We start from the raw sequence: 25232 nt of genomic DNA on the forward strand, positions 1-25232 counted from the left end.
TAGGGATGTCAGATGAGAAAAACTCAAGTTGGGTCTCACATGATCAATGTTTTTGGAAACATTGGTGCCAAAGTCTAAGGCCTTTTTGCCTTATACAAGGAGCATTTCCAGCAGGATTGCTTGTATTTTGCCGAAATATAATGGGAAATGAGTTTTTCAACCACTATGTAAGATGAGGATCCTTTTAGATTCTGTAACAGAAAATCTGGGTTTGTGAAAAGCAGGGGCCTCATTGTATTCCTTGCAGTTGTGGCATGTCATATATTGGACAGGCATCAAGACCGTGGAAGACCACTGTAATGAGCATATCATGCACCCACTCATCATCCTATAGAATATAACTACACGAACATTGTGGATGCACTTCCAGCTATTGAGATAATATTATGACGAAAGCAAGTAACCTTCCTGACTTACTCTGCAAACTGAGGTTTTAAATTCTTTTGCACAGTGCTTGCTTGCTGCAGGCATGCCTTGAAAATGACAGGGTATGTACCTGTCAGTATTTCAATAGTTGTTGTTATCACCCAGTGACTGCATTACTGGAAGTTATTTGTGCACTCGCATATTGTTTACAGTGCACAAAATCAAATTGGAGCAGAATTTGAAAAATCATAATTTTATACCAATGAAATTTTGTCTCACCACGTAAATATTTTGTAGTGAGTGATTAGACATGTCCAAAATTGAAGTGTGACATCTATCAGAGAGCAATAGACTCTTATGAGCTACCCTTCTCACTCCCTCATCATTTCTGTTGTCCTTCACATATACCTGAAATGAATTAAGTGTACTGAAATGGGATGATTTAACCAGATAGGATGAAGTCATTGAAGATGCAGTGACATGAAATAACAACAATTGAAACAGTTCAGGTGTGCTAAATCTAAAGTGTAAGAAATATGTAGTGGCCGCTGAAAAATTTTGCTTGACTGCGGATTTGAACCAGATCTCATGCACATTGTGTGCACTCACGTTAATCATTTGACTGTTTGAGTATGCCTCCAGGCCTGACCCATACTTTCATTGTGACTGATGTTTCTGTTTATGATTTTTACATACTATATGGGAGAACAGCTGGAGGCATGGCCGAACAGTGTAATGGTTACACGACTGAGTCTGTTGGGCACAAACTTTCAATTGTTGGTGCACATTCACTATTATTTTTGTCTTCGTGACTTAACCTATCAAGGATAGCTCCAGTATGTTAATCATTGAATGGTGTAGAGAAAAGGGATCACAAAAAACATTTCGTTGTAAGACCTGCTAAACTGCATGGATATAATGATTTTTATTCTATTACATCTTAATTATGGCACATTTTTCCTTTGTACTCTGTGTTTAAAGCATAGTCTGACTGGTTTACCTTTGTATGTTCTCAGCCAATTAATGGAACAATGTTAAAAGTTTCTTAACATGTTTTAACCTTGTATTTTTTACATTTTTGAAGTAAATTAATATTGATTTCTTGTTGTACATTTCAGACTCAGTATATTGGGCTGAAGAAATTAGAAGATTCCAACTGCCGGACATTTATGCGTCGCCTTGTTAATTATTTTAAACCATCCAGCAACCGCTTTAGTAGAGTTGAAGTGGGAAATAGACGTCAAACTCACATTTACACATTGGCCGGTTGTGAGCTTATAGACTGCTTGCTTGAAGCAGAGGAGGTATTTATAATTATTTCTCTCTCTCTCCCACTCCCCTCCCCTTTGTGTGTGCATGTGCGTGTGCATGCTCTTTTTCCAACAAAACAGTTCCTTAGAAATAATAGCCTATTGAAAATGCTTGCCAGATGGAGGGGCAAAATAGTAGGCATGTAATAATCATCTTGAAATGATTTTCTTGGTACAGTAAGGAGCAGTAGAGAAAATACAAAATTATAAATGCAGACAAAAATTAAAATATGCAGTGCAGCTTAGGAAATTGGATGTAGAAAGTCTACAGAAATGAATAGCTTAGAACCAGAAAGGAATGTGTGTGTGACAGCATTAAACCAATTGAAGGACTGGTGACTGTAAAAAAGAAGAAAGTCGAGGGAAAAGTATTTTAACCAGATGTTAACTTTCTTTCAGTTCATGGACTTTATACATAAATTGGAGTGCTAATATAGTCACTCTGAAAGTTACATCAAATATTTCCATCAGTTCCTCAAGCGCTTTAGAAATTAACTTTGCTCAGTCTGTTGCAAATGTTGTCATGTACTGAACTGAATATTTACACCTACTTAAAAACCACTGAGTAACTTGCGAACACCTCTCCCATAAACCTTACAGGTTTGACTAAAAATGAATTTGGCCTATATTTTCAATGTGTTTGCCGTTGAATTTATGTCGATTTTTATGCACCACTCACCCACAGGTCCCAACAAAATGCAAATAATGCATGTTATTATCCAAAAGAGCAACCTTTGTGTGGTACACTGTGCAATTTAATAAGCCACATTGCCATGAAACCAGAATTCATTACAAAAACCTACTTTCTTGGATATTTTGACATATATTTCTAAAAGGGAAAGATAGTCAGGTTAAGTGAAAATTGAGAGCTGAGAGACAGCTGCTAGGCAGAGAAGAGGAAGAGAATGCAGACAGAAGATGCTGACATTAGGTTCTTAATGAGGGAGAGTTAATTGCACAATCCGGCTGTGCTGAATTTAAGGAAAAATGCTAAGCATATGTGAAGCAGGAGGAGGGACAATACTAGGGGACGAGGGGAGAATGAGTGTGCAAATAATAGCTTACTTCTTCAAATCTTGCACTTCTTACATCTCAATGTCTCTCTTTTTCACTACAGTATGGAGAAGTTACTAGAAGCTTGTGATATATTTGTTTCAGTCTCAGCAAAACCACTGTCTTATCTAGTTTATGTGCCCAGTCTTTTATTTTATATCTTATGAAATATGTGTTGCACTTCATTTATGAATAGCCTTGGGGTGTAATATTTCACGATGTACAGTTATGAGTAAACACATTAATTTTATAGCTGAAACTAAGAATAATACTTTGACATTTTGTAACATATGGAGCACTACTGAAATCATCACTGCTTCACTAGACAGTGTCATCTGTTGACATCTTTCCATGGGCTGTCTCGACTCCCTTGCATCGTAACTGCTTATATCAATTTCCTTCACCACCACCACCTCCCCCTGGTCTTTATCACCCTCCCCCTGGTCTTTCTCATCCTCCCCCTGGTCTTTCTCATCCTCCCCCTGGTCTTTCTCATCCTCCCCCTGGTCTTTCTCATCCTCCCCCTGGTCTTTCTCATCCTCCCCCTGGTCTTTCCCATCCTCCCCCTGGTCTTTCCCATCCTCCCCCTGGTCTTTCCCATCCTCCCCCTGGTCTTTCCCATCCTCCCCCTGGTCTTTCCCATCCTCCCCCTGGTCTTTCCCATCCTCCCCCTGGTCTTTCCCATCCTCCCCCTGGTCTTTCCCATCCTCCCCCTGGTCTTTCCCATCCTCCCCCTGGTCTTTCCCATCCTCCCCCTGGTCTTTCCCATCCTCCCCCTGGTCTTTCCCATCCTCCCCCTGGTCTTTCCCATCCGCCCCCTGGTCTCTCCCATCCGCCCCCTGGTCTCTCCCATCCGCCCCCTGGTCTCTCCCATCCGCCCCCTGGTCTCTCCCATCCGCCCCCTGGTCTCTCCCATCCGCCCCCTGGTCTCTCCCATCCGCCCCCTGGTCTCTCCCATCCGCCCCCTGGTCTCTCCCATCCGCCCCCTGGTCTCTCCCATCCGCCCCCTGGTCTCTCCCATCCGCCCCCTGGTCTCTCCCATCCGCCCCCTGGTCTCTCCCATCCGCCCCCTGGTCTCTCCCATCCGCCCCCTGGTCTCTCCCATCCGCCCCCTGGTCTCTCCCATCCGCCCCCTGGTCTCTCCCATCCGCCCCCTGGTCTCTCCCATCCGCCCCCTGGTCTCTCCCATCCGCCCCCTGGTCTCTCCCATCCGCCCCCTGGTCTCTCCCATCCGCCCCCTGGTCTCTCCCATCCGCCCCCTGGTCTCTCCCATCCGCCCCCTGGTCTCTCCCATCCGCCCCCTGGTCTCTCCCATCCGCCCCCTGGTCTCTCCCATCCGCCCCCTGGTCTCTCCCATCCGCCCCCTGGTCTCTCCCATCCGCCCCCTGGTCTCTCCCATCCGCCCCCTGGTCTCTCCCATCCGCCCCCTGGTCTCTCCCATCCGCCCCCTGGTCTCTCCCATCCGCCCCCTGGTCTCTCCCATCCGCCCCCTGGTCCCTCCCATCCTCCCCCTGGTCCCTCTCATCCTCCCCCTGGTCCCTCTCATCCTCCCCCTGGTCCCTCTCATCCTCCCCCTGGCCTCTCTCATCCTCCCCCTGGCCTCTGTCATCCTCCCCATACTCTTTCTCATCCCCCTCCTACTCTTTCTCACCCCCCTCCTACTCTTTCTCACCCCCACCCCCCTGCTCTTTCTCACCCCCACCCCCCTGCTCTTTCTCACCCCCACCCCCCTGCTCTTTCTCACCCCCACCCCCCTGCTCTTTCTCACCCCCACCCCCCTGCTCTTTCTCACCCCCACCCCCCTGCTCTTTCTCACCTCCACCCCCCTGCTCTTTCTCACCTCCACCCCCTGCTCTTTCTCACCCCCCCTGCTCTTCCTCACTCCCCCTGCTCTTTCTCCTTTCTCCTCCCTTTCTCCTCCCCCCTGCTCTTTCTCCTTTCTCCTCCCCCCTGCTCTTTCTCCTTTCTCCTCCCCCCTGCTCTTTCTCCTTTCTCCTCCCCCTGCTCTTTCTCCTTTCTCCTCCCCCCTGCTCTTTCTCCTTTCTCCTCCCCCCTGCTCTTTCTCCTTTCTCCTCCCCCCTGCTCTTTCTCCTTTCTCCTCCCCCCTGCTCTTTCTCCTTTCTCCTCCCCCCTGCTCTTTCTCTCCTCTTCCTCCTCCATGTCATCCTCCTCCTCCTCCCCCCCCCCCCCCCTGCCCCCTGCATCAAATGCATGAAAAGAGACTAAAATAACTAACATATTATTTGAACGAACCTTAGATCTTGTGCATTTATTTTGATGTTGTTTTTTTGTTACCTTCAGTATAATCTTTTTCTTAGCAGTAGCAGTAGCCTTAGCATTGGTATAAGCAATAATATTAATAGTAATAATTTTATTAAATCTATAGCCAGAAGGTGGAAAGCTTTTGCCAGAGTTGCTGGCAGACATCTGGCAACATATTGACGGAATCACATCATCAAAGACTGCACATGACTGCTTATTTAGCCCACAAAATATGCAGAATTCATTATGCCAGTATTATTTCTTATTTATTGGGAGAATGTGTCGTACTAACAGGGGTCAACAAACCTTGGAGAAAGCTGGTATTTTGCAACAGTAAGTATGACTTAAATATTTGCTATATATCATTAGTTCCAAGGGAAATATGTACATATAATGTTGAGGGAATCTGTAACATTGTTTTAAAAGTTAATTTTGTGTAACTTAGATAATTCTTCAACCTAGTGGATTTATTGCAATGTGGTGTCTAAAAATGTGGATGATCTGTACTATCATTTTGCAACACACTCGCAAAATATCAGTGAAAAAAAAAATGACTATTTCGGTATCACAGTTTGCTGTTCACTTTGTTTATCTTGGGTTAACATGAAACACATTTAGTGGTAGAATTATGAAAGAATGTTCTGTGAAACATTTCAGATTCTGTTTATTTCTGAATTCAGCAAACTGTTTGTTATCGGTTGTTTAATTTTAACACCCATTTACATTTTATGAAACTAGTGTCTTGAAATATCTGTAGGAAGGACAGCATTTGATTTAACTGTTTCCTTCATCAAATGTAGTCACAATAATGTTGTTCTTCAAATAATTTGCAGCAACTTTGCTGTAATTAAGATGTCCCCAGTACTCTTAACACTGGTTTCAGGGCAATATCAGTGCTTCCTGAAAATTTATATAACACCGTTTACTAATTTACTACACAAACAAATGTTAAGTTGCTAGTCAAGTAGTTATAGTCATATCTGTTGTGTATCTTGCTTCTATACGCGCACGCGCACACACACACACACACACACACACACACACACACACACACACACACAAATCATTCAACATTATAGTCATTAGCACCCAAGTAGTAACATCAAAAGATACGTGACAAAAATTCTTGTCATTTTTGTTGAGATTAAAATGTTCAAATCAGTGACAAACAGTTTTTACAGGATCAAACGATCACACAAGTAATGTGGTTCTTAATTTACTAGCACTTCCACTATCCTTAACAATCATCCAATTATTTGATTAGCAATGCTTTGCAGGCACTTTAAAGCACTTAGAAGAAAAATTTTGTAAAACAAGAAAATTTCAACGGAAAAATGAAAGAATCACATTGAGAGTATTTAAAAGTGTGTCCCATTCCAGATTATTCTGAGAAACAAACTTAAATTGAAAAGTGTTTAGAATACACAATCAAAACATCTGTTGAAATGAACAGTTATGTTTAATTTTAGAGCAAATCCAGTTTTTGTTTTTGTTTTGTCCGAATGCAATATATTCTAACTGAAAATGTCAAATTTGTACAGGTCATCCTATTACTCAAGTATGTTAAATAATCTGTTAGTCTTTTTTAACTGGCGTTGAATGTTCTCACAGGTATTATTATTCAGCTTTCAACAATTTGTCTTGTACCCAGTCTCAGACAAACTAGGTGACACTCTTACTTTGGCTGCTAGCTATATGTATCTGCTGCCTCCTGGCATCTACTACCACATATCAGGAAAAGTTGGGCAAATATTCAGGAACACAAGGTCATGTATATGTTATGTCCATTACCTGGGATGAAGGCCTTGTTGGGTTCTGTAAGGATGACCTTGAACTTTGAAAACCAGGAATGTACATCATTCTTTGCAAGCATGAAAAAATTTGCATAAGCCAGAGGATGTAGATAATATAGGAAAGATGCACAGAGCATAGGTACCACTGAACAACCAACCACCACTGATGTCAGCAATTGCAGAACACATTCTCTCCACAGGACTCAACATGAGGTATGAAGGCACCAAGCTGTTACAACACACCAACATATTCTGCAGCTGTGTCTTAAAAGCATCCATGAAAAATGAAGTTCATGGTGCATCTATAAATAAGACAATGTTTTCCTAATATGTAAAGCATAGGATTCTGGTTTGACCATGTTCAAAACACACCAGGCTGGGGCAAGATCTGTTCATGTTGCACCAGCTGAAGAACTTGAAACGTACTGTGACTTCTCCTTTTTCTGTCAATAGTGGCCCACACATTGTGCCAGTGATAGTAGCAAATTAAGGATTGGTCTTGATGATGCACTTTCCCCCTTACTTCACCATCAAAGCCATAATAGAGTGGAAGACTTATACGCTACAGCAGGAGGCAGCATATCTGTAAACCAGCATCTGTATGAACACACTAAGTTGTGATTATCTGAGAAGGGCAAAAAGTTACCTTGCTAGAATATTCCAGATGTGAATGATGCAGAACACCAATGAACAGTTCGAAATCGTCATACATTGGGAACCCTTGAATTCACCAATATAATAGTCAGATAACAAAACATTAATAAGCCCGGTACTCTTTTGACTCTGATAACACAATTAATGCATAAACTATAAAATATTTATGAATTTAAAACTGGTACATGGTAAGGCTTATCTGGTCTTGCATTAGGATTAAATGTAGAGAAAATTTAAGTTAGTATGTGTACATTTTCCTTTAACTAATAAGGTAAATACTACTATATTTTTCACGGAAATATTGTACAGTAGGATTAACATTGACCAGCACAAATATCAGGAATATGCTATTATGGTATATTGTATTAGAGATAAATGGCAAGAGAGAAGATAACCACAGTTCACAGAGCCAACAGTGAACAAGATCAGGATACAGAGAGAGATGGAAGATCACATAATGAGACAGGTTATGCATGTTAGCGTTACATTAATTGTGGAAAACAAGATGACATGAGAAATTGATATGAGGACAGGAGGAGGGTGACATTCTTGTGTTGGTGGTGATGTGAGAACAGCAGCTTAACATGTCTGGGGAAAATATATCAGACTTTGTAGTCCTCTTTGTTCTTGAAATCCTTGCTGCTCTAAATTGACAAAATGAATGCTATCAAATATAGTTTTTGGAGTCATTGAAATTGTGTGTCAGATTTTCTTGACAGTTGTCGAAGAGTATCCCCTAACAGTGAACCAGTTAATCACTAACAACGCTTGTGATATAAAACATATGTGAAATAGTCCGCAGCTCATGGTTTAGTGGCTGGCATTCCTGCCTCTGGATCACAGGGTCCCAGGTTCGATTCCCAGCTGGGTTGGGATTTTCTCTGCCTGGGGACTGGGTGTTCTCCTCCTCCTCCTCCTCCTCCTCCTCATCATCATCATCATCATCATCATCATCATCATCATCATCATTTGTGACTGTGGCTAGACTGGACTGTGTAAAAATTGGAGCTTTTTACGGGCCCTGGTGATGGCAAACCAAACATCACCACCGTATGAGAAATATTTAACACAAAATGCCAAATTATGCTGCACCAGTGTTCATTATGGGTGTATCTTTTTACTGTAAGTAGATACAGAACAACATTAATGTAATGATGTCATTTTGTGCACTACTCTCTTTTCATAACTGTAGATCCTATGATAGCGTAGTTCATAAACAAGTATAGCATAGAATATCTAACCATACTTCATTGTTAAAAAAATCAGTCATTTTTAAATTATGTAGTTGCTTTTTCTTTTTTAGGTTGCTGAATCTTGTCGGAAACACCAATCATGAATGTTACATAAAGCTTGTTGTATCTGGTTTGGACTACAGTCTCGATGGTATACCCAGGTAAATATGTTGTAAACTTTAGAATTATCATCTTTATTTCTTTGGTCACATTTTGTCAATTTCAGTTGTTTTCTTACGCCACTTAGTGGCAGATAACAACTGTGAGAAACAATTAAACTGGAATATTGTATGTAACGTACTGTGCAATACACATGAAGGCTGGTCATGATAGATTGACATTATTTTTTCTGGTATTCGCTGTTATAATATAAAAGGAACTCACTGCCAAACTTTTATTGTAGATACATTAAAAATTGAGCTATCTGAGTGGAATATAGCAATATAATAAAGTTTTGTGGGACTCACAATATTATTTTTCGTTTACTGCTAGCCAAAACTATGGCATATCAAACTTTGCTGGCAGACTGTTTACAAGTGACATATTCTGCAGCTGTTCGGCAGTGTAAGGAGAGATTCAGGTGGAGATGGGCAGCTGTTAGTGTTCTGAGTCTAGTACAGATATTATGACTTTTCTCCATTTGGAGATGCTTAGGCATGTATATTTAGTTATTTGATATGGCAAGTGTGTCCTGATTATGTAAGTCAGTACCAAAACTGTGGCTGTAACTGTCCAAACTCTGTTATCATAAGGCATTGTTAGGGACATGAAAGTTTCACGTGAAGTACAATGCAACAAAAAATGCATCATTAGCAATTTTCACAAAAGTCACAAAAGTTTTCATTTTCCTTATTCTCATGTAAAAATTTAAGTCTGAAGGCAGCATCTGATTACAGTTGGTAACTGAAAGTTATGTAGCTTAATTTTGGAATTGTATCTTGAACTTTTTCTTAAGGCTGAGTTTGGCATGTCACTGTAAAATGATAGTTCACTTCCCATGTAAAGAACTGATGTCATAGAAGTGACATGAGGCAAAAATATCCTGCTTCCCTTGAACTCAATTCCAGCAACACTTCTTTCTGTCAACTGCAAATTTCCCAGCTCTTTTGCACAACAAATTCTATCAAGGGCAACACATTTTGGAGAAGTCATTAATGCATTGTTTCAGTTAAAGTGCAGATTTCTGTAGTATTCAAAACAATATTGTCACTTTGAAACCACAGTCAAGTCCAAATGCAGAGGCATGATCATAGGTGAAGTACTATATTTTGAATTGAAAACATGTTTATTACTGACTCCAACATACAGGCAGAAAATAACTGATCTCCTGGATGAAGAGTGTAGCTGTTTATGCGGTAATCGAATATTCCAGATATATAAACATTACTCAAACATAACATATTTCTAAAACCTTACACTAATGCTAAATATGGAATAACAAATAATTGCAGGTTGTTTTGTTTGAACTGGTGACCTGCAGCATGCCACCCAGCAGTGCTAACCCTACAGTATACCAAGGGCACCCATACCATTGTTTGTAGGAAGGGGTGGGGGCGTTAGACCTGGGGGTATGGAATATTTTTAACAGTTTGAAAGGCAAATGGTGACTTGTAAGTAGCCCTAAAAAACTTACAATTCTGACCCTATTAAAAACGTGTGTAATACCAACTTTCAAGGAAAGTTGCATTGCTCCCTCTCCTGGAGAAACAGTGGCCCACTATTTGACAAATTTTCATTGGGGCAAGAGCAGAAGTCTGGATCTAGATCTTGTCAATGGTCTTCTGTATAGTGATGCTGGTAGATACTCACATTCTGGTCTTGTTGTTACATCCTCTTCACTATGATGAGCATCAAAGGTAGCCCTCCTGGCAAAACTACATGACCATCAAGTGAGTCTTAAGTTTCCTTGAATCTCCCACCATCAATCTGCACCTCTGAACTGTGGTAGGGCTTCATATGGAGAACATGGATGACATCTCCATGCTTGTGTCCTGATGAAGAGGCCTCGACTTTGATGTCCAACAAGAGGTGAAGGATATGATATGGCTGAATGCAGTGCATTAGAAATTTTTCCAATAGTTCCGTTTATTGTAGAGGCGTAAAAATTCATACCAAGTTCCCGGGCTGTATCTCGTGGGCTGGTGCTTGACATTATTTCTCCTGAGCGTCCAGGGTCTGTATGTGGGCCAGCTGCCTTACTTGTATGGTGCGGTGGTGAGATGTTCCACGTAGTACTAATAAATATCGTCTGGTTGAAATGGGAGCTGTGTATCAGTTGTCTTTTTGACCTCATGGCTATGAAGAAGAAGAAGAAGAAGGAGTGTCTTGTAATCTGTTGTCTTGCTGTGCATCATTGTATGCGAAAGTCAATATGGTCAGTATTTCCTTCCAATTTTTACATTCAGTATTAATGTACATTGATAGCAACTTCACATTAAAACGTTCTGTGAGGCAGTTTGTCTGTGGATGATAGGCAGCTGTCATCTTGTCGATGGTGTCACAATGTGTTATTACCTCTCATACTAGTCTCAACTGGAAAACTTTTCCACAATGAGAGATCATCACAAGGTATGCACAGTGCTTCAAAATAATGTCTTCTATAAGGAATTTTGCAATTTTCTGAGCTGCAGCAGTCGACACGGCTGCAGTGTCAGCATAGTGATTGAAGTAGTCAGTTCAGACTATTATCAGTCAATTCGCATTTGTTTACTTTGGAAACTCCCCAAGAGATCAATTTTAGTTCAGCTCAGATTCTTCTGCAGACAGGATTGTTACCAGATGCCCTGGAGGTAATAGTGCTGCAGGCTTCTGTCATTGGCATTCCTTACAGTGGCTGACAGTGTCTCTAATGGATCAGTAGAGACTTGGCTTGTGTTACCTACATCTGAACTGGTTATGAGAATTCATGAACCTCAGGTGACCAGATGTTAGAGCATCATGGCAATACTTCAGGATTGTTGGCTGCAGAGGAGCTGTGGTGACAAGTAACTATTTCCTCCCCATTGGGTCAGAGTTCCTAATATACAATGTTCCTCACTCTTCAATGTTTCTATTGTTTTCAGCTGTGCTGGATCTTCCCACTGTTGTGCACAGTGTCATTTAATGCAGCGATGATTGAGAGTTTGTCCATGTTGCTGTGTTCTGCTGAAGGATCCGTTTCAATGCAGGTTTGTCAAATAAATATGGCTTGAAATTGATGGCCCAAACAACTGCAAGGCAACCTCCTCCTCCTCCTCCTCCTCCTCCCCCTCCTCCCCCCCCCCCCCTCCAGTCACACACCCCGCTCTCTCTCTCTCTCTCTCTCTCTCTCTCTCTCTCTCTCTCTCTCTCTCTCTCTCTCAGCTGTAAAGTAGTTTTTCTGTGACTTGGAGATCATGCTGGAAGCATAACGTGTCACCTTCCAACATTTTCCTGAATTTGTACTAGAACTGCCCCTATCCCGAAACCACTAGTGTTGGTGTGAAGTTGTGCTGTGGCCTTCTTGTTGCATAATGCCAGATCTGGAGATGATGTAGACCACCTCCTCAAAGAAAGATCTTTCTTGTGCCTCATTCTAAGAAAATTTGCCATCTCCCTACAATAGTTCTTGCAAGTGATGTGCCTTGATACAGATGTCCTTTATGAATTGCTGGCAGTAAAGTACATTCCAAGAAAACTTCTCACATCAGGAACTGCCAAGGATTCAGGATATCTGTGACTGTTCTTATGTTCTTATTTTCTTTGGATTGGGATGGATTCCATTTCCATTCACTAGATTCCCCAAGATTTTTATTTCTTGGGCGGGGATTAGCAACTTTTCACATTTAGGTGGAGACCTGCAGTCTGAACACACTTCAACACAGTCTTAAGTCAGCTTAGATGTTCTTCAAATGTCTTCGAAAAAATGATGTCATCCAGATTGCAAACACATGTTGTCCATTTAGGATGTTGGAGCAGGTTGTCCATCATCCATCTGAAGGTGACTAGAGAGTTATGTAGTCCAAATGGCATAAAAACTGTCAAGAGTTGTAAAGGCATCTTCTATTGGTTAGCCACATCAGCATCAATTTGCCAGTAGCCTCTCTCCATGTCCGTAGTTTAGAAATACGGTGCTCATTTCAAGCAGTCCAGAGTGTCATCAATGTGCGGCCATGGGTAGACATCTCTTTTGTTTGTAGTCAACACAAATTGGTGTTTTATAGAGGGTCCCTTGGTCTGCCTTTTCTCCACTCTGGATTTGAAAGAATCTGAAAGTTGAAGCAGAATGACAAACAGTCCTGTTGGAAGAACACACAACTGGTTTCGGACTGTTATAAGCCCTTCCTCAGGTTTCATAGCAGTGCTGTGGTCCCCAAGTGCTGCGAATACCAGGTGTGGTGTGCTGCCTGTAAGTGCAGAACAGCACACAGCGCTTGGTACATGCGGACCTCGGGGACCACAGGACAGCTATGACACATGAGGAAGGGCTTATAACATAACAGTCTGAAACCAGTCGTGTGAAAATGAAGTAATTTACAACTGAAGCGGTATTTTCAACCTCTGCTATGAAGCAGAATGGCTATTTGTTGCTGGCACTGTTCCTCAGTCAGGCCAGATCCTGTCAGTAGTTTGATGGTAGCTAAACCCCCCCCCCCCCCCTCAAACCCCAACTGCCCAACCCCCCCCCACCCCCCACCCCCCACCCCCGTGTTACCTGTAATGGTAGCAGAGCACGTTTCTTTGTCACTAGCACTAAGCTGACATTCCAGGACTGGTTTGGCTCCCTCTGCACATACCTGTCGTGATCCAAAGTTTTCCTTGACCACTCTACAATGCTTATGATCATTGGTGACACTTAGATTAATTTTTTTGAGACTGAATAGCTGTTTTACAATCGGCTAAAGCTTCACAGTTTAACTGTGCTTCTCAGTTGACAGCTGGAACTCACCTCATTGATGATGGTGGGGCAACAATCTCTTTGGTAGCAAACAACTGCCCAGAGCAATCTTTGTTATGTGTGCTTGTTGGAATAGCTTCATCGAAATGGAGCTCTGATCTTGCACAGTGTATGACTGCTTGTGATGCCTGCAAGAAATTCCATTTGAGAGTAACATCATGACTACATTCTGGTGAAACAACAAATTCAAAGGACTTTGTTCTGTCATAGATAGGTATTTTTGCAATACATGTTCCTGTCAGCTGACATATTTCCCATTTGTGACCTTCAGTACAATTGCTTTCATAACATGGGACATAAGTCTTCATTAGCTGACACCAATAAACATCCGGAATTACAGAAAATGAAGCCCCTAAGTCAACTAGTGCTCAGACAAGTTGGTCATTGATGATATTTCCTGTCATCTTGGTAACTATTGTTTATGGAGGATTTTCATCTGTGTTGACTTCTCTTAGTTTTCCTGAATTCGGCAGCTAGGTGGCTGGCTGCCAACAGGGAACAGCTATGGCATGTTGGTGAGTGACCTGACCCACAGCACAGCAATGAGCTTCAGCCAACAGGTCGACTATAATTGTCAGCAGTTGTCACGTGTGAATAGGATTGTTATGACTGTTGACATCTTGTGGCATAATAGTTGTTGGACACTCATCTTCTTTCTCTGCAGTAGTGCCCGTGTCCAGGGCGTCCACAGTGAAAACAGACTGGTGTGTTGTCCGCTGTCCTCCAAATGCCTATTCTTCTGCTGGGCATTTTACTTGGGGGAGGAGTTGGTTGGATCTGGGTTGTTGTTTGACAGCAGCAGCCTGAGGCCAAGCTGGCCCATTCCATTCTTCAGCGTATGTTTGAGTGGAGGTGGAAATTGGTGCCAAAGATAGGTGGAAATTGGTGCCAAAGATTGATATACCTATAATTCAACACTCTCTGACTTCCTGACACATAGGGTTGATATTCAGGGCTGCTATCTCTTGTGTACTCAGGCCAACATTTATGACTGCCACATACTGCTGTATCTATTCTCTTACTGTCTGGTGTATAGGAGAGGTGAGCTCATGGCTGTCATCGACAACCGCAGTAGGGACCACATTTGGGAGCCGATAATATCTCTTTCGTGCAACTTGTTTCTGTTGCATTTGCTCAATGCACTGGCACCACTTGCTGAATTCTTTTGTTTCTATCAAATCCTTTGCTAAAAGAACTTGGTACATGTCTTCTGCAACTCCTTTCTCAAAATTGATATTTTGTCAGCTTGTGACATTCGGGTTCACAGTGGTGGGAGGGCCAAAACATTTGTATCTATGGCTACGTAATTTTGCCATGGCATTGGGTCCTGTTCCTCCATTGTTATTCTTCTAAGCAGACTTGCTGTTGGTTGTCACCATATGTTTTCTTCAGTTTGGCCTGTAATTTGTCCCAGCTATTTGACTTCTCTTTTTTGTTCTCAAACCATTTCAGGGCTGCACTGTTCAGGTAAAAGTAAACATTTGCCAAATGTCATTCCACTTTTTGTATTTGGCAACTTTTTTGAATCCTTTCAGCCATTTCCTTTGGTCCTGACCAGCATCTGTGGGAAATACTGATTGATGCCTGATGTGAAGCAGACTTACTACTGATTAAGACTCCATCTATTTCTTGAATATACAGTATATATCTTAAAATTATTTGCTGCTTGTATTCTGATTCTTGTACATGTGGGTGATGGCTTTTACATTGCCTAACTGCAGCTACAGTGATGTAGACACTTTGAAGCACCTGGGGTCTCTGTCAGACAATGTCACATTCTAAAGCACAGTGAAGTCCATATATGAAGGCAGTGATGTACGACACGTAGAACTGAAAACACATTTATTACTGATAACAACATGCAACCAGAACAGAATTTACCTGGATGGAGAGTGTAGTTATTTATACAAACAGTGAATATTCCAGAATCCTAGTATTTATACAACCATCGAATATTACACATATACAAATATTACATACATAGATATTTGAAGAACCTTCCAGAAGTGATAAATATGAAATAACAATTGCTGGTGATCTGGTTTGAACCAGCGACCTGCAACATGTCAGCCAGCTATGCTAACCACTACACCACACTGCATACACCACATATTGTGTCAGTATGAAAATTATCAAATATGGCACTTAAATTTTGTAAACACGTAAATCCACATGGCATCTGCTCGATTTGCTTCTGACAGCCAGTAAGCTCTCAGTCTACACTACAGATCAGGGTATCACTGCAAATTTAGTTATACACAATAATAAATAATATTGAGTAAATATTGTTATAAACCTCCATGGTGTTCTCCTGTACTGCTAGAAACACATTTGCATGACATCACATCGTGTGATGTGATAGATTGATCATAGCAAACTGAGGAGGCACCATGTTGGTTTTCATCCTTATGGAGTTAAATTGCCCCCTTTTTTAAACTCATGCACCATATTAAAGACACATCCAAAACACCTAGTTTTTGATAAGTGTTTTTGTGCAAAATTGTTAGGAAATATGTGGATAAAACTGTTACTTCTGTTTCAAGTTAAAATGCCTTGAAGATGAATTCATTATTGTGGAATACAGAATTTTTGGTGATGAAACCAGCAGTCTTTGAAAAACATAAAAAGACAAATACTTCATGGAGATTTGAAGACAACATGGAAATGCCTTAGGCTGCTCCTTCAAACTAGGCTGCCATCTCTTATGGCCACATATCCATACAAGTCTGTCTCTCAACTCTAGGATGATAATGAAGAATTCTATTGATGATGATGTGACAAAGATGCTGTTATGTATAACTGGAATAGCATGTCTCTGCCAGGTAGATACCTGAGGGGATACAAATCCTTCATTATTTACAGGAAAACCAATTTTCATAACAGCAGAAAATGTGGTCATAGCCATATGCCTACTGTTGTACTGAATGGAGTTTGGCTTCCATATTCAAATATACACTCAGAGTGACTGTTTTCACAGTATAGTGAAGCTTTGATGGATCAGCAGCATAATAAAGGGAATGTTAAAAACAGTTAAATAAGACAAACTAGAGAACATACGGAACTTGAAAGATAATCCAACTGAAAATAACACCAAAATTGACCATAAAGTAACACCAAAGTTGGCCCTCAAAATAAAATGCTATTATCATGTTCATAGATATTGTCTATCAACCACATGTCAGTTTACAGATATCATATGAGACAGTGATACCATCTGACATACTCATCCCAATTTAGTTTGTATCAATATGAATTCCTGATCATTTGACAGGTTAAATTTGTTTGTCCTTGTGTACTGGTGATAGTGGTAATGGATTATTTTCTGTGAGTTAGTTTCCTATTTGTATTATTGCATGTAACTTGTTGACTGAGCCAACATTTTAATAAAAACTTCATTGGTATGGCAGAAAATTTCTCTTGGTCATAACGTCAAAGCCGGGATGTCATGCACTAGTCAGTTTAATTCAGGACTGTCTTACACTGCCTATCGTAGTTCCTGAACACATTCAGCTGTATTCCTGGTAGATTGAAATCTAAAAAATGACTAAGACATAAATGGAGATGCAATGTAACTCAAAATGTGACTAAGAGAATTTTATTTCTCACCAAGAAAAATAAAAAAGTTACATACCCTTAGATGTGTAGTATATTTTATTTTGAATACATTTCTAGATTCCTCAGCCATGAATATATGTTTATTGCTGTTGGTAACGTGAATGCTGACAGCTTTATTTAATGGCTAAATTATATCACTTTTATTTGCAGTAGTTAGTATGATGATCAGATGTTTGAATGAGTGACCCTGAGTCAGTAACCATTTGAAATGGAGCTGTTCTGTTTGAAACTAGTACTGTGGTGTCACTGCCAGACACCACACTTGCTAGGTGGTAGCCTTTAAATCGGCCGCGGTCTGTTAGTATACATCAGACCCGCGTGTCGCCACTATCAGTGATTGCAGACTGAGTGCCGCCACACGGCAGGTCTAGTCTAGAGAGACTCCCAGCACTCACCCCAGTTGTATAGCCAACTTTGCTAGTGATGGTTCACTGTCTACATACGCTCTCATTTGCCGAGACGACAGTTTAGCATAGCCTTCAGCTACGTCATTTGCTACGACCTAGCAAGGTGCCATATTCAGTTACTAACAGATAATATTGTGACTCATGTACCATCAAGAGCGACGTTCATCATAAATGGATTAAAGTTAAGTATCAACTAGCTACGTCCGCTTTCTGAATTCTAATTCCTTGTCATGTTCAAGACCTCACGTCAGTATAGTTCTTCCCTCTTCACGCCAGCGTGCGTGAGCTAAAACGCATGCATTTCGGCCTCTTCTAGTAACACGGTGTTGGATCTTCTGCCAACCCAACAAGTACTAATGTAAAAATGAAACAAAAAGTAAAGGGCCTTACAATGAATCGTTCTGCACAACAGTGTAATTATAAGTTAGCTATACACATAGCTAATATCTTTTTCTAGTGTGCACAGTTATGTATCTTACTTCATTGCTACATCCATTAGTGTATATTTGTTTGTCCCTGTCCCTGCTCTTGCTGATGAAAACTTCTGTAATATTTTTATTTTTCAATTTCAGGACAATTTTGAGAAGAGTTCTTACAAGCACATCAGAATCACTTCGCCTCTATGCAACTCAAATGATGACTGTTTTTCTGAGAGCTAAAGTTACTGACTTTCACAAGTGGGGTGTAGAGATGCTTGTCGCACAGTTACAGGATACATCTAGGAGTGTGTGCCTTGCTGCAGTTTCTGTTCTCATGGAGGCTGCTGAAGAGGAGGTATCTACTTTCCTTTATAACTTGTGTATAAGTATATTGTTTATTGATTTTTCCATTTCAGGTACAATAAAGGATTTTTTGTTTTCTTTTTTTTCTATAGATTGTTTCAGTTACACTGTAATTACGTTCAGATAATTATGAGAACCTATATAAATTATTACACCTGTTCATTATGTTGCATATAAAAATCCAGTATTACTAAATATTTGCATAACCAAATGTACTCTCCAAATTAGGATATTCTCGTATTAAATTCATTCTCAAAGTTTAAATGAAATGTGCACGATGCATCAATGCACAACAAAGATTAAATTTGATGGTGGAGTAGTTGACATTTCATATGTATTTTTTCAACGATCCAATTCTGGACAGAATCAATGAAGTTTAGAACTATATCATAATTACTGCACACATGGCAACACTTCATTGTCAACCACTTCTTTCACAAGCACTCACCTGCATCCCTCTCCCGTGCCTTCTGAGTAGAAAGAGCATTCAGCAGTTTTGAGAGAGTGTTTCTATTTGTGAGAAGGAAAATTGTATGTTTTGACAAGTCACCATTATTCTACCTACTGGAAAGTCTGCACACTACCACACAATGCTCAGACAATTGAAATAACTTTCAAATGTGGTACATTTAGTAAAAATTCCTACAACCCACCATGCTTTCCAATTGAAAATACAGGGTGGCTATAATTAAACTTTCACTACTTGAGCCAGTGTAGACAGAAAACTATTTACCATATGGATGCACAACTTTATAGGAATGATCTTCAGACCATGTGCTGCAGGATATGCGTTGTTAGTAGTGTTATTTCATGAGATGTTGTTAGGGGCTGGTACTGGCACAGCAACGTAGTGTTGAAACGCAACCAACTGTGGGCATTACAGTTGCAGACAGTCAACATGGGTCTATACAAGGTGAGTGGGGCTTTATTTGTAAAGCTTTTATATGAAAACAACAGTAATAGTGCTGCTGCTCTTGATGAGTATTAACAAATGGTTCAAATGGCTCTGAGCACTGTGCGACTTAACTTCGAGTATTAACACCTTAAAGGTATACGAAGAGGTCCTCTTTCTGCACTAGGGATGAATAACATGATTTGGAAGTTTAAATTAACTGTTGATTAGGGAATTGCTCCTGGGAGAGGCCAATGGCTAGTTGCGCCACTAGTTATTGAAGAAGTTACTGTTGCCATGGCTAAGAATGCTGGACAGAGTTCAGTTTTCAAGCAGTGCACGAGCTGTGTTGTGACATCTGAACATTCCATGGTCCACTGTTCGAAAAGTGCTGTGAACAATTGTGAAATGGAATCTCTAGTGTAGTTCCAGGCTGTTGTGGATGCAGATGATTGTCACATTGAGCATTGTTTGTAACCTGGAATGTAAACATGGTATACTATTAATAAATGTTACCCTCACATGTGGAAATCAAAATGTATTTCTTTAATAGTTAATTCATTATTTCTCTTCTGCGTGTTCTTACAAATGTTTCCACAAAGTTTCGTTGTCCTACGATCACTTGTTTTTCGTGGGAGCCTTCTCAAGTAGTGAAAATTTAATTATAACCACCCTGTATGCTGAATTACTTCATGGTAACTTTTAATGACGTAACAAGTAAGTTTCTTGCCTCCCCCTCACACGTGCACACATTACTAATTTCTCATCCTGAAAGACTTTTAATAATCATCCTCAAGCTATGAATCCTTATGGAATTTGTCCAAGAAACTTTGTTGAAATTGATTGGAATTAACAAAGTTCAGGAAAGAATGCACTCAGTATCTAGTTTTAAATTTTTTGTTTTAATTTTCTGGTAAGCACCAAAATTTTAAAAATGTGTACACAGAGTGCCGAATTAGTAATGAGACAACTAGCTTTACATCCAAGCTAAGAACTTTGTTTCACTTTCCTTGTTACATAGATTCTAAACAATCCCCTTGCATCTCCACACAATGTTTACATTGATCAGTTGTGTTGTTGAAAAAATGCTGGAAGTCCTGACTGTGTACTTCCTTCAGTCTGTCAGTCACAGCACATTGGATGTCCTCAGTGTCACTGAAACATTTCCCTTGTAAATTTCATTTAATTTTTGGAAATATAAAAAAGTCTGTGGAGCACTTGTGCACCACTAAGGCACTCATCCTCATAAACATGTTGCATGTCTTCATAAAATTCTGATGCTGTTTTTCCTAATTTGCATTAAAATTTTGTCACAGCTCTTTGATCCATGGTGCCTTGTTTGACTGTCACTACTTGCACAATGTTACTTTAATGGCAGCTGTGGATGCAGTGGCTGAGTTATCAACATGATTGAAGCATCTGAGTGTTCAGCACAGTCTAGTGGGTCAAATGATAACCTGTTTGACGCTTTCCTGAAAATATTCCTGGGGGAAAACGTTATTTCTTTGGCACACTGTGTACATAAGGTCAAGGTACGAGGTAGCTCTTAGCTGTTTCATCATTGTTATCTTCAGGGTTTATTACACCAACATATTTAGTATTTGCAGTTATGTGATCCTGAAGATGCTGGAAGAGAGGAAGGATTATTGAGAAATAACAACCTAACATGCACTAAATTCCTTGATGCTCTCAAACCTCTTTAGCAAATGGAAGCAGGGCTGTAATTGACCACAACAGTCATTACTTTCTTCTCCTACCACAAAACCATCGGAAGAACATGTTATTTGCTAGTTACTAGGGTTTATTCAAATCTAGAACACTTATAAACTGATGTAACAATCGAAAAAAATTGTGGGGTACTCACTGGGAAAGGGTGCACCATTCCTGTGCAGGCCATCATCTCAGTCCTTATGCAGACCCCTTCCTGATACCGGGATGGGTGACTAGAGGTGTGATTGAACAATGAGCAGTGATCAGTGAAACCCAGAAGATAATTGTTGTATTGATCCTTTGTGTCACAGCCCCAGAGGGCTCACAATTCTTTTGGAAGCACGTATGTGGGGAATGTGGAGCCCCAAGCCATTGCACTACATCTTCCTTTCCTGTGCTGCAGTCTTACACTCTGATTATATCTTTTCTCAGACTTAGTCTGTTGGACAAATTCCGTTCTGACAATGTAGCTTGCTTGTATGGATTTTCCCTGTGTTGTTTCCATATTTTAAACCACCTATTTTGGTTTAACTTATTTTCAGTCTTACAAATGATAGAACACAGCAGTTAGTCATACTTCTTCACAGGTTTTGTTTGACAAATCTAGATTTCGGTTAGTGTCTAGCCATTATCAGTGCGTTATTTCATAGTATCAATGCATGTCAGTCCCCTGTTGTCCAGGTGTCTGTCACAGTCGTTTCAAGACTACTGGCAATCTTGAAAGAACTGTGCCAAATAAAACCTGCAAAAAAGGGTGACTCATTGCTGTGCTCTATCATTTGCAAGTCATATCACAGATGCTGAGTGCACCCAGATTCAAATTGCATCTGGATTTGTCCTCAATCTTATCAAAATTTTGAAGAAAGGTGTGTGTCATACGGGAAAGTTTGCACAATACTCAGCATGGTAGCCATTACCTCCTTGTGTATGCTAATAAGTACCTTGTCGTAGCCCCTTACAACGCAGGAAGGCACTATTGATGCCTGGGCTGTTACCTCCTTGTGTATGCTAATAAGTAGCTGCCTGTCCATTTGGGGCAACAGGACTCCAAGCAATGGCTATTGAACCAGGTGGCCCTTGCTGTGGCTGGGCAGCACTCGTAGGGACAGCCCTCATTCAGAGTGGGCAGCATCATGGCAGATGTGTGTTGTGAATAGACCTAAGCTAACAGCCTGTAGCCATGAAGCTGGTTTGCTCATGGACAGATGGAAATTTCCTTCTCTCTGGAGAAATATCTCGCCTTTGTAAATTACAAAATGGTTAAGTCTTAAATAAAATGGGGAATAATACCCAGTCACATGTGCTACTCTCTTGTAAAAAAACTGGGTGACATGCCTGTTACCATAACACTCCATAAGAGCTTAAACATGATCAGGGTTTAATTTGTCACCAGGATTTAATGCTGCAAACTTATGAAGAACTATGTGAACAGTTGGAGAAATGAGGGGGCCATTTGTTATGCTGTGTACATCTAGGCCTGCCAGACAACAATGTTGATAATGGACCATTCATCCTTGCTTTTAAGGGGGATTTGCTTCCTGGGAAGGTTAGAATTATGGTTAAACACTGTGATGTGAAACTGTAGTTCTCACCCTTGATGTGGTACTTTAAATGTCAGTGTTTTGGACATATGACTTCTGCGGCGCACATACGACCTGATTCGTGGAGACTGGGATTGGCCACTAGTGCTTACAATGTGAGCTATCAGCTGCCCTCCATGTTCCCCATAGTGCAATACCTTAATTAAGGAATGCAAAATCTCGGAACTGAATATCTTTGATTATGTCTACCAATCTACCAATGACAGGACTCTCTTTCAGGAACTCTGTCCCAGAACTACACTTCAAAAACCTGACACCAGGCAGTGGCTGAAGGAACTGTGGACTGTGGGTCCCTGAACTGTCTGATACTCTTCAGTTCACACAGCCACAGTGGATGAGCCCTCGTAAGAGTTCTGATCATTTAAAGAAGTGAAAGAGAAAAAGAAGAAATCACAGGAGGGCGCTACTCCAGTGACTCTGGAGGCACCAGATCCTGCCACCCTGTCTGACCTATGTTTGTTGATGTTGTTCCACCATCACTAGTGGTGGCAGACATCGATCCTGCAGTGTCCCCTTGGTACCTTCAAGACTAACCATGATGCCCTTAACATTGTAATCTAATGGAACTGCAGTGAAAGTTGCTGTCATCTTCTAGAACTAAATCACGTGTTCCTCTCAAAGAAACACATTTCACTGATGACTGTTCTTCAACTCTTTGAGGTTACGGTGCACTCTGTTAAAACCTTACTGGACCTGAGAGAGCATCTGGAAGGGTCTGTTCATTGGTTTGCACAGATATAATCAGTGAGTGGATTCCTCTCTGTGCTGTAGTGGAAGCAGTAACAGTGCAGGTGCGAATGACCCCAGCAATCACCATTTGTGATGTTTATTTACCCCCAGACAGGGCACTTACTTACCTTGAAATGACCACTTCAATCCAAACCTCCTTTACTCTTACTTGGGGATTTCACTGTGCACCACCCCATATGGGGAAGTAGCATGTTGTCTGGTAGGAGCCTTCTGATTGACCAGTTTCTTTTCGATCTTGATCTGTCTCCCATCACTGACATTACTCTTACCCACTTTGCTGCCACTCATGGCGTCTTTTTGGCTATCAACGTTACGATCACTTTACCCCAGTCTTGGTGACATTGTTCACAGACGACCCTCATCACTTTTAAATGGCTCTCTGCAAAAGCTTACTATCTAATTAAACACAGTATGAAGGAATGTTGGGAACAGTATGTCTCCTTCTTTGGAATGTATGCCTCTTCATTCCATGTGTGGGCTACGTTTTGTAATCTACTGGGCTGCCAAAGATCAGTAACTGTTCGGGTCTCCTCCTTCTGGCAGTATTTCTCCCGATGCTTTGTTTCTTACTGAACCCCTTGTGACCCCTTTGCAACAGTGTCAGCTTCCTCTTTTTAGTGGCTACCTGTAGAACACGTAAAAAACAATTGGGAGATACACCCTATCCTTTACCCTTCCACCATGTGAAGTATATAATAAACCTTTCATTGATCAGTAATGCTTCAGGCTTTTGACTCATCACATGAATGGCCTCACTCTCTGATTCAGTTCATAATGTTATGATACAACATTTGTGATACTCAGAAACCATCTAGTCTAAGCCTTAAGACTTATTTAGCTGGAAGGTGTTTTCCCTTTTCAGTGCTGTGATATCATCATCCCACTCCTTAAACCAGGCAAAAACCCAACATCCAGTGACAACTACTGACCGATTCGCTTCACCAACATGCTCCATAAACTGATTGGAAAGATGGAAACCTGACGATTATGCCAGGTTTTCGAATCCTGGAGCTTTTTGTCCCCCTGTAAATGTGATTTCCATTTTTTTAAATGCAAACATCTCATTGCAATCTTTTTTTACCCATATAAGGCATAAAACATTGCTGTGCACCATCATATTTTACTTACCTACCTTGACTGGGGCTTGTGAGACACTCAAAAGATTTTTGTTATTAGTTTTTAATCTACTGATTGTTTCAGGTAAGTGTTGGTACATCGCTCAGCTCCCCGCAGGTCCAGGAGAATGGTGTCCCTCAGGGCTCCATGCTGTTTGATACACTCTTCCTCATCACCATTAATGGGGCAGTTACCTCTCTGAGACCAATGGTGCACTCGCACTGTGTGTCGTCGAGTTTTGCAAATGGTATAGCTTGCAGTCTGTAATCTTGGCTGAATGCCCTCTCCAAAGAGCCATTCAAAGGGCCTCCATTTCGACCCTTTCACATGGCTTCCAGTTCCCTCCTGTGAAAATGCAAGTCAAGCTTTTCTGTCATTTTACCATGTTTCATCCTGATCCAGAACTCTACTTGAATGCCCAGCACATGGGCATTGTTGCATAGTCCAAATTTTTGGGACTCTTCCAAGAATGAAAAGCTGATATGGCTGCCCCATATTCATCAACTAAAGACTAGCTGCATGTAAAATTTGAGTGTTCTCTGCTTCCTTTCACACACCTCTTGGGGTGAGTATTACACTACTCTACTCCATTTTTACTGTGCCCTTTTCTCACAACTGGGCTGTATTTGCTATGTTTATGCCTCAGTGGCAGCTTTGGCTTTGAAATTGGACACATTACATCATTGTGGAGAAAGACTGGCATCTCGTATCACCTGAACTGGTTCTGTAGCATCTCCTTGCCAAAGCAAGGATCTTACCTCTCCGATTCCAACA

General features: G+C 41.0%; 1 protein-coding gene across 1 annotated transcript in view; it reads left to right on the forward strand.

The window, feature by feature from the left end:
* The window catches only part of LOC124721523 (rapamycin-insensitive companion of mTOR), a 277266-nt gene that overhangs the window by 127116 nt on the left and 124918 nt on the right, over positions 1-25232 (forward strand). The window contains exons 12-15 of the mRNA XM_047246541.1: positions 1485-1670; positions 5116-5324; positions 8742-8831; positions 18180-18381. Coding sequence (XP_047102497.1) covers positions 1485-1670; positions 5116-5324; positions 8742-8831; positions 18180-18381 — 687 coding nt within the window. The remainder of the gene's footprint in view (positions 1-1484; positions 1671-5115; positions 5325-8741; positions 8832-18179; positions 18382-25232) is intronic.

This window comes from Schistocerca piceifrons, chromosome X (genome assembly GCF_021461385.2).
Source record: "Schistocerca piceifrons isolate TAMUIC-IGC-003096 chromosome X, iqSchPice1.1, whole genome shotgun sequence".
Lineage (NCBI taxonomy): Eukaryota > Metazoa > Arthropoda > Insecta > Orthoptera > Acrididae > Schistocerca > Schistocerca piceifrons.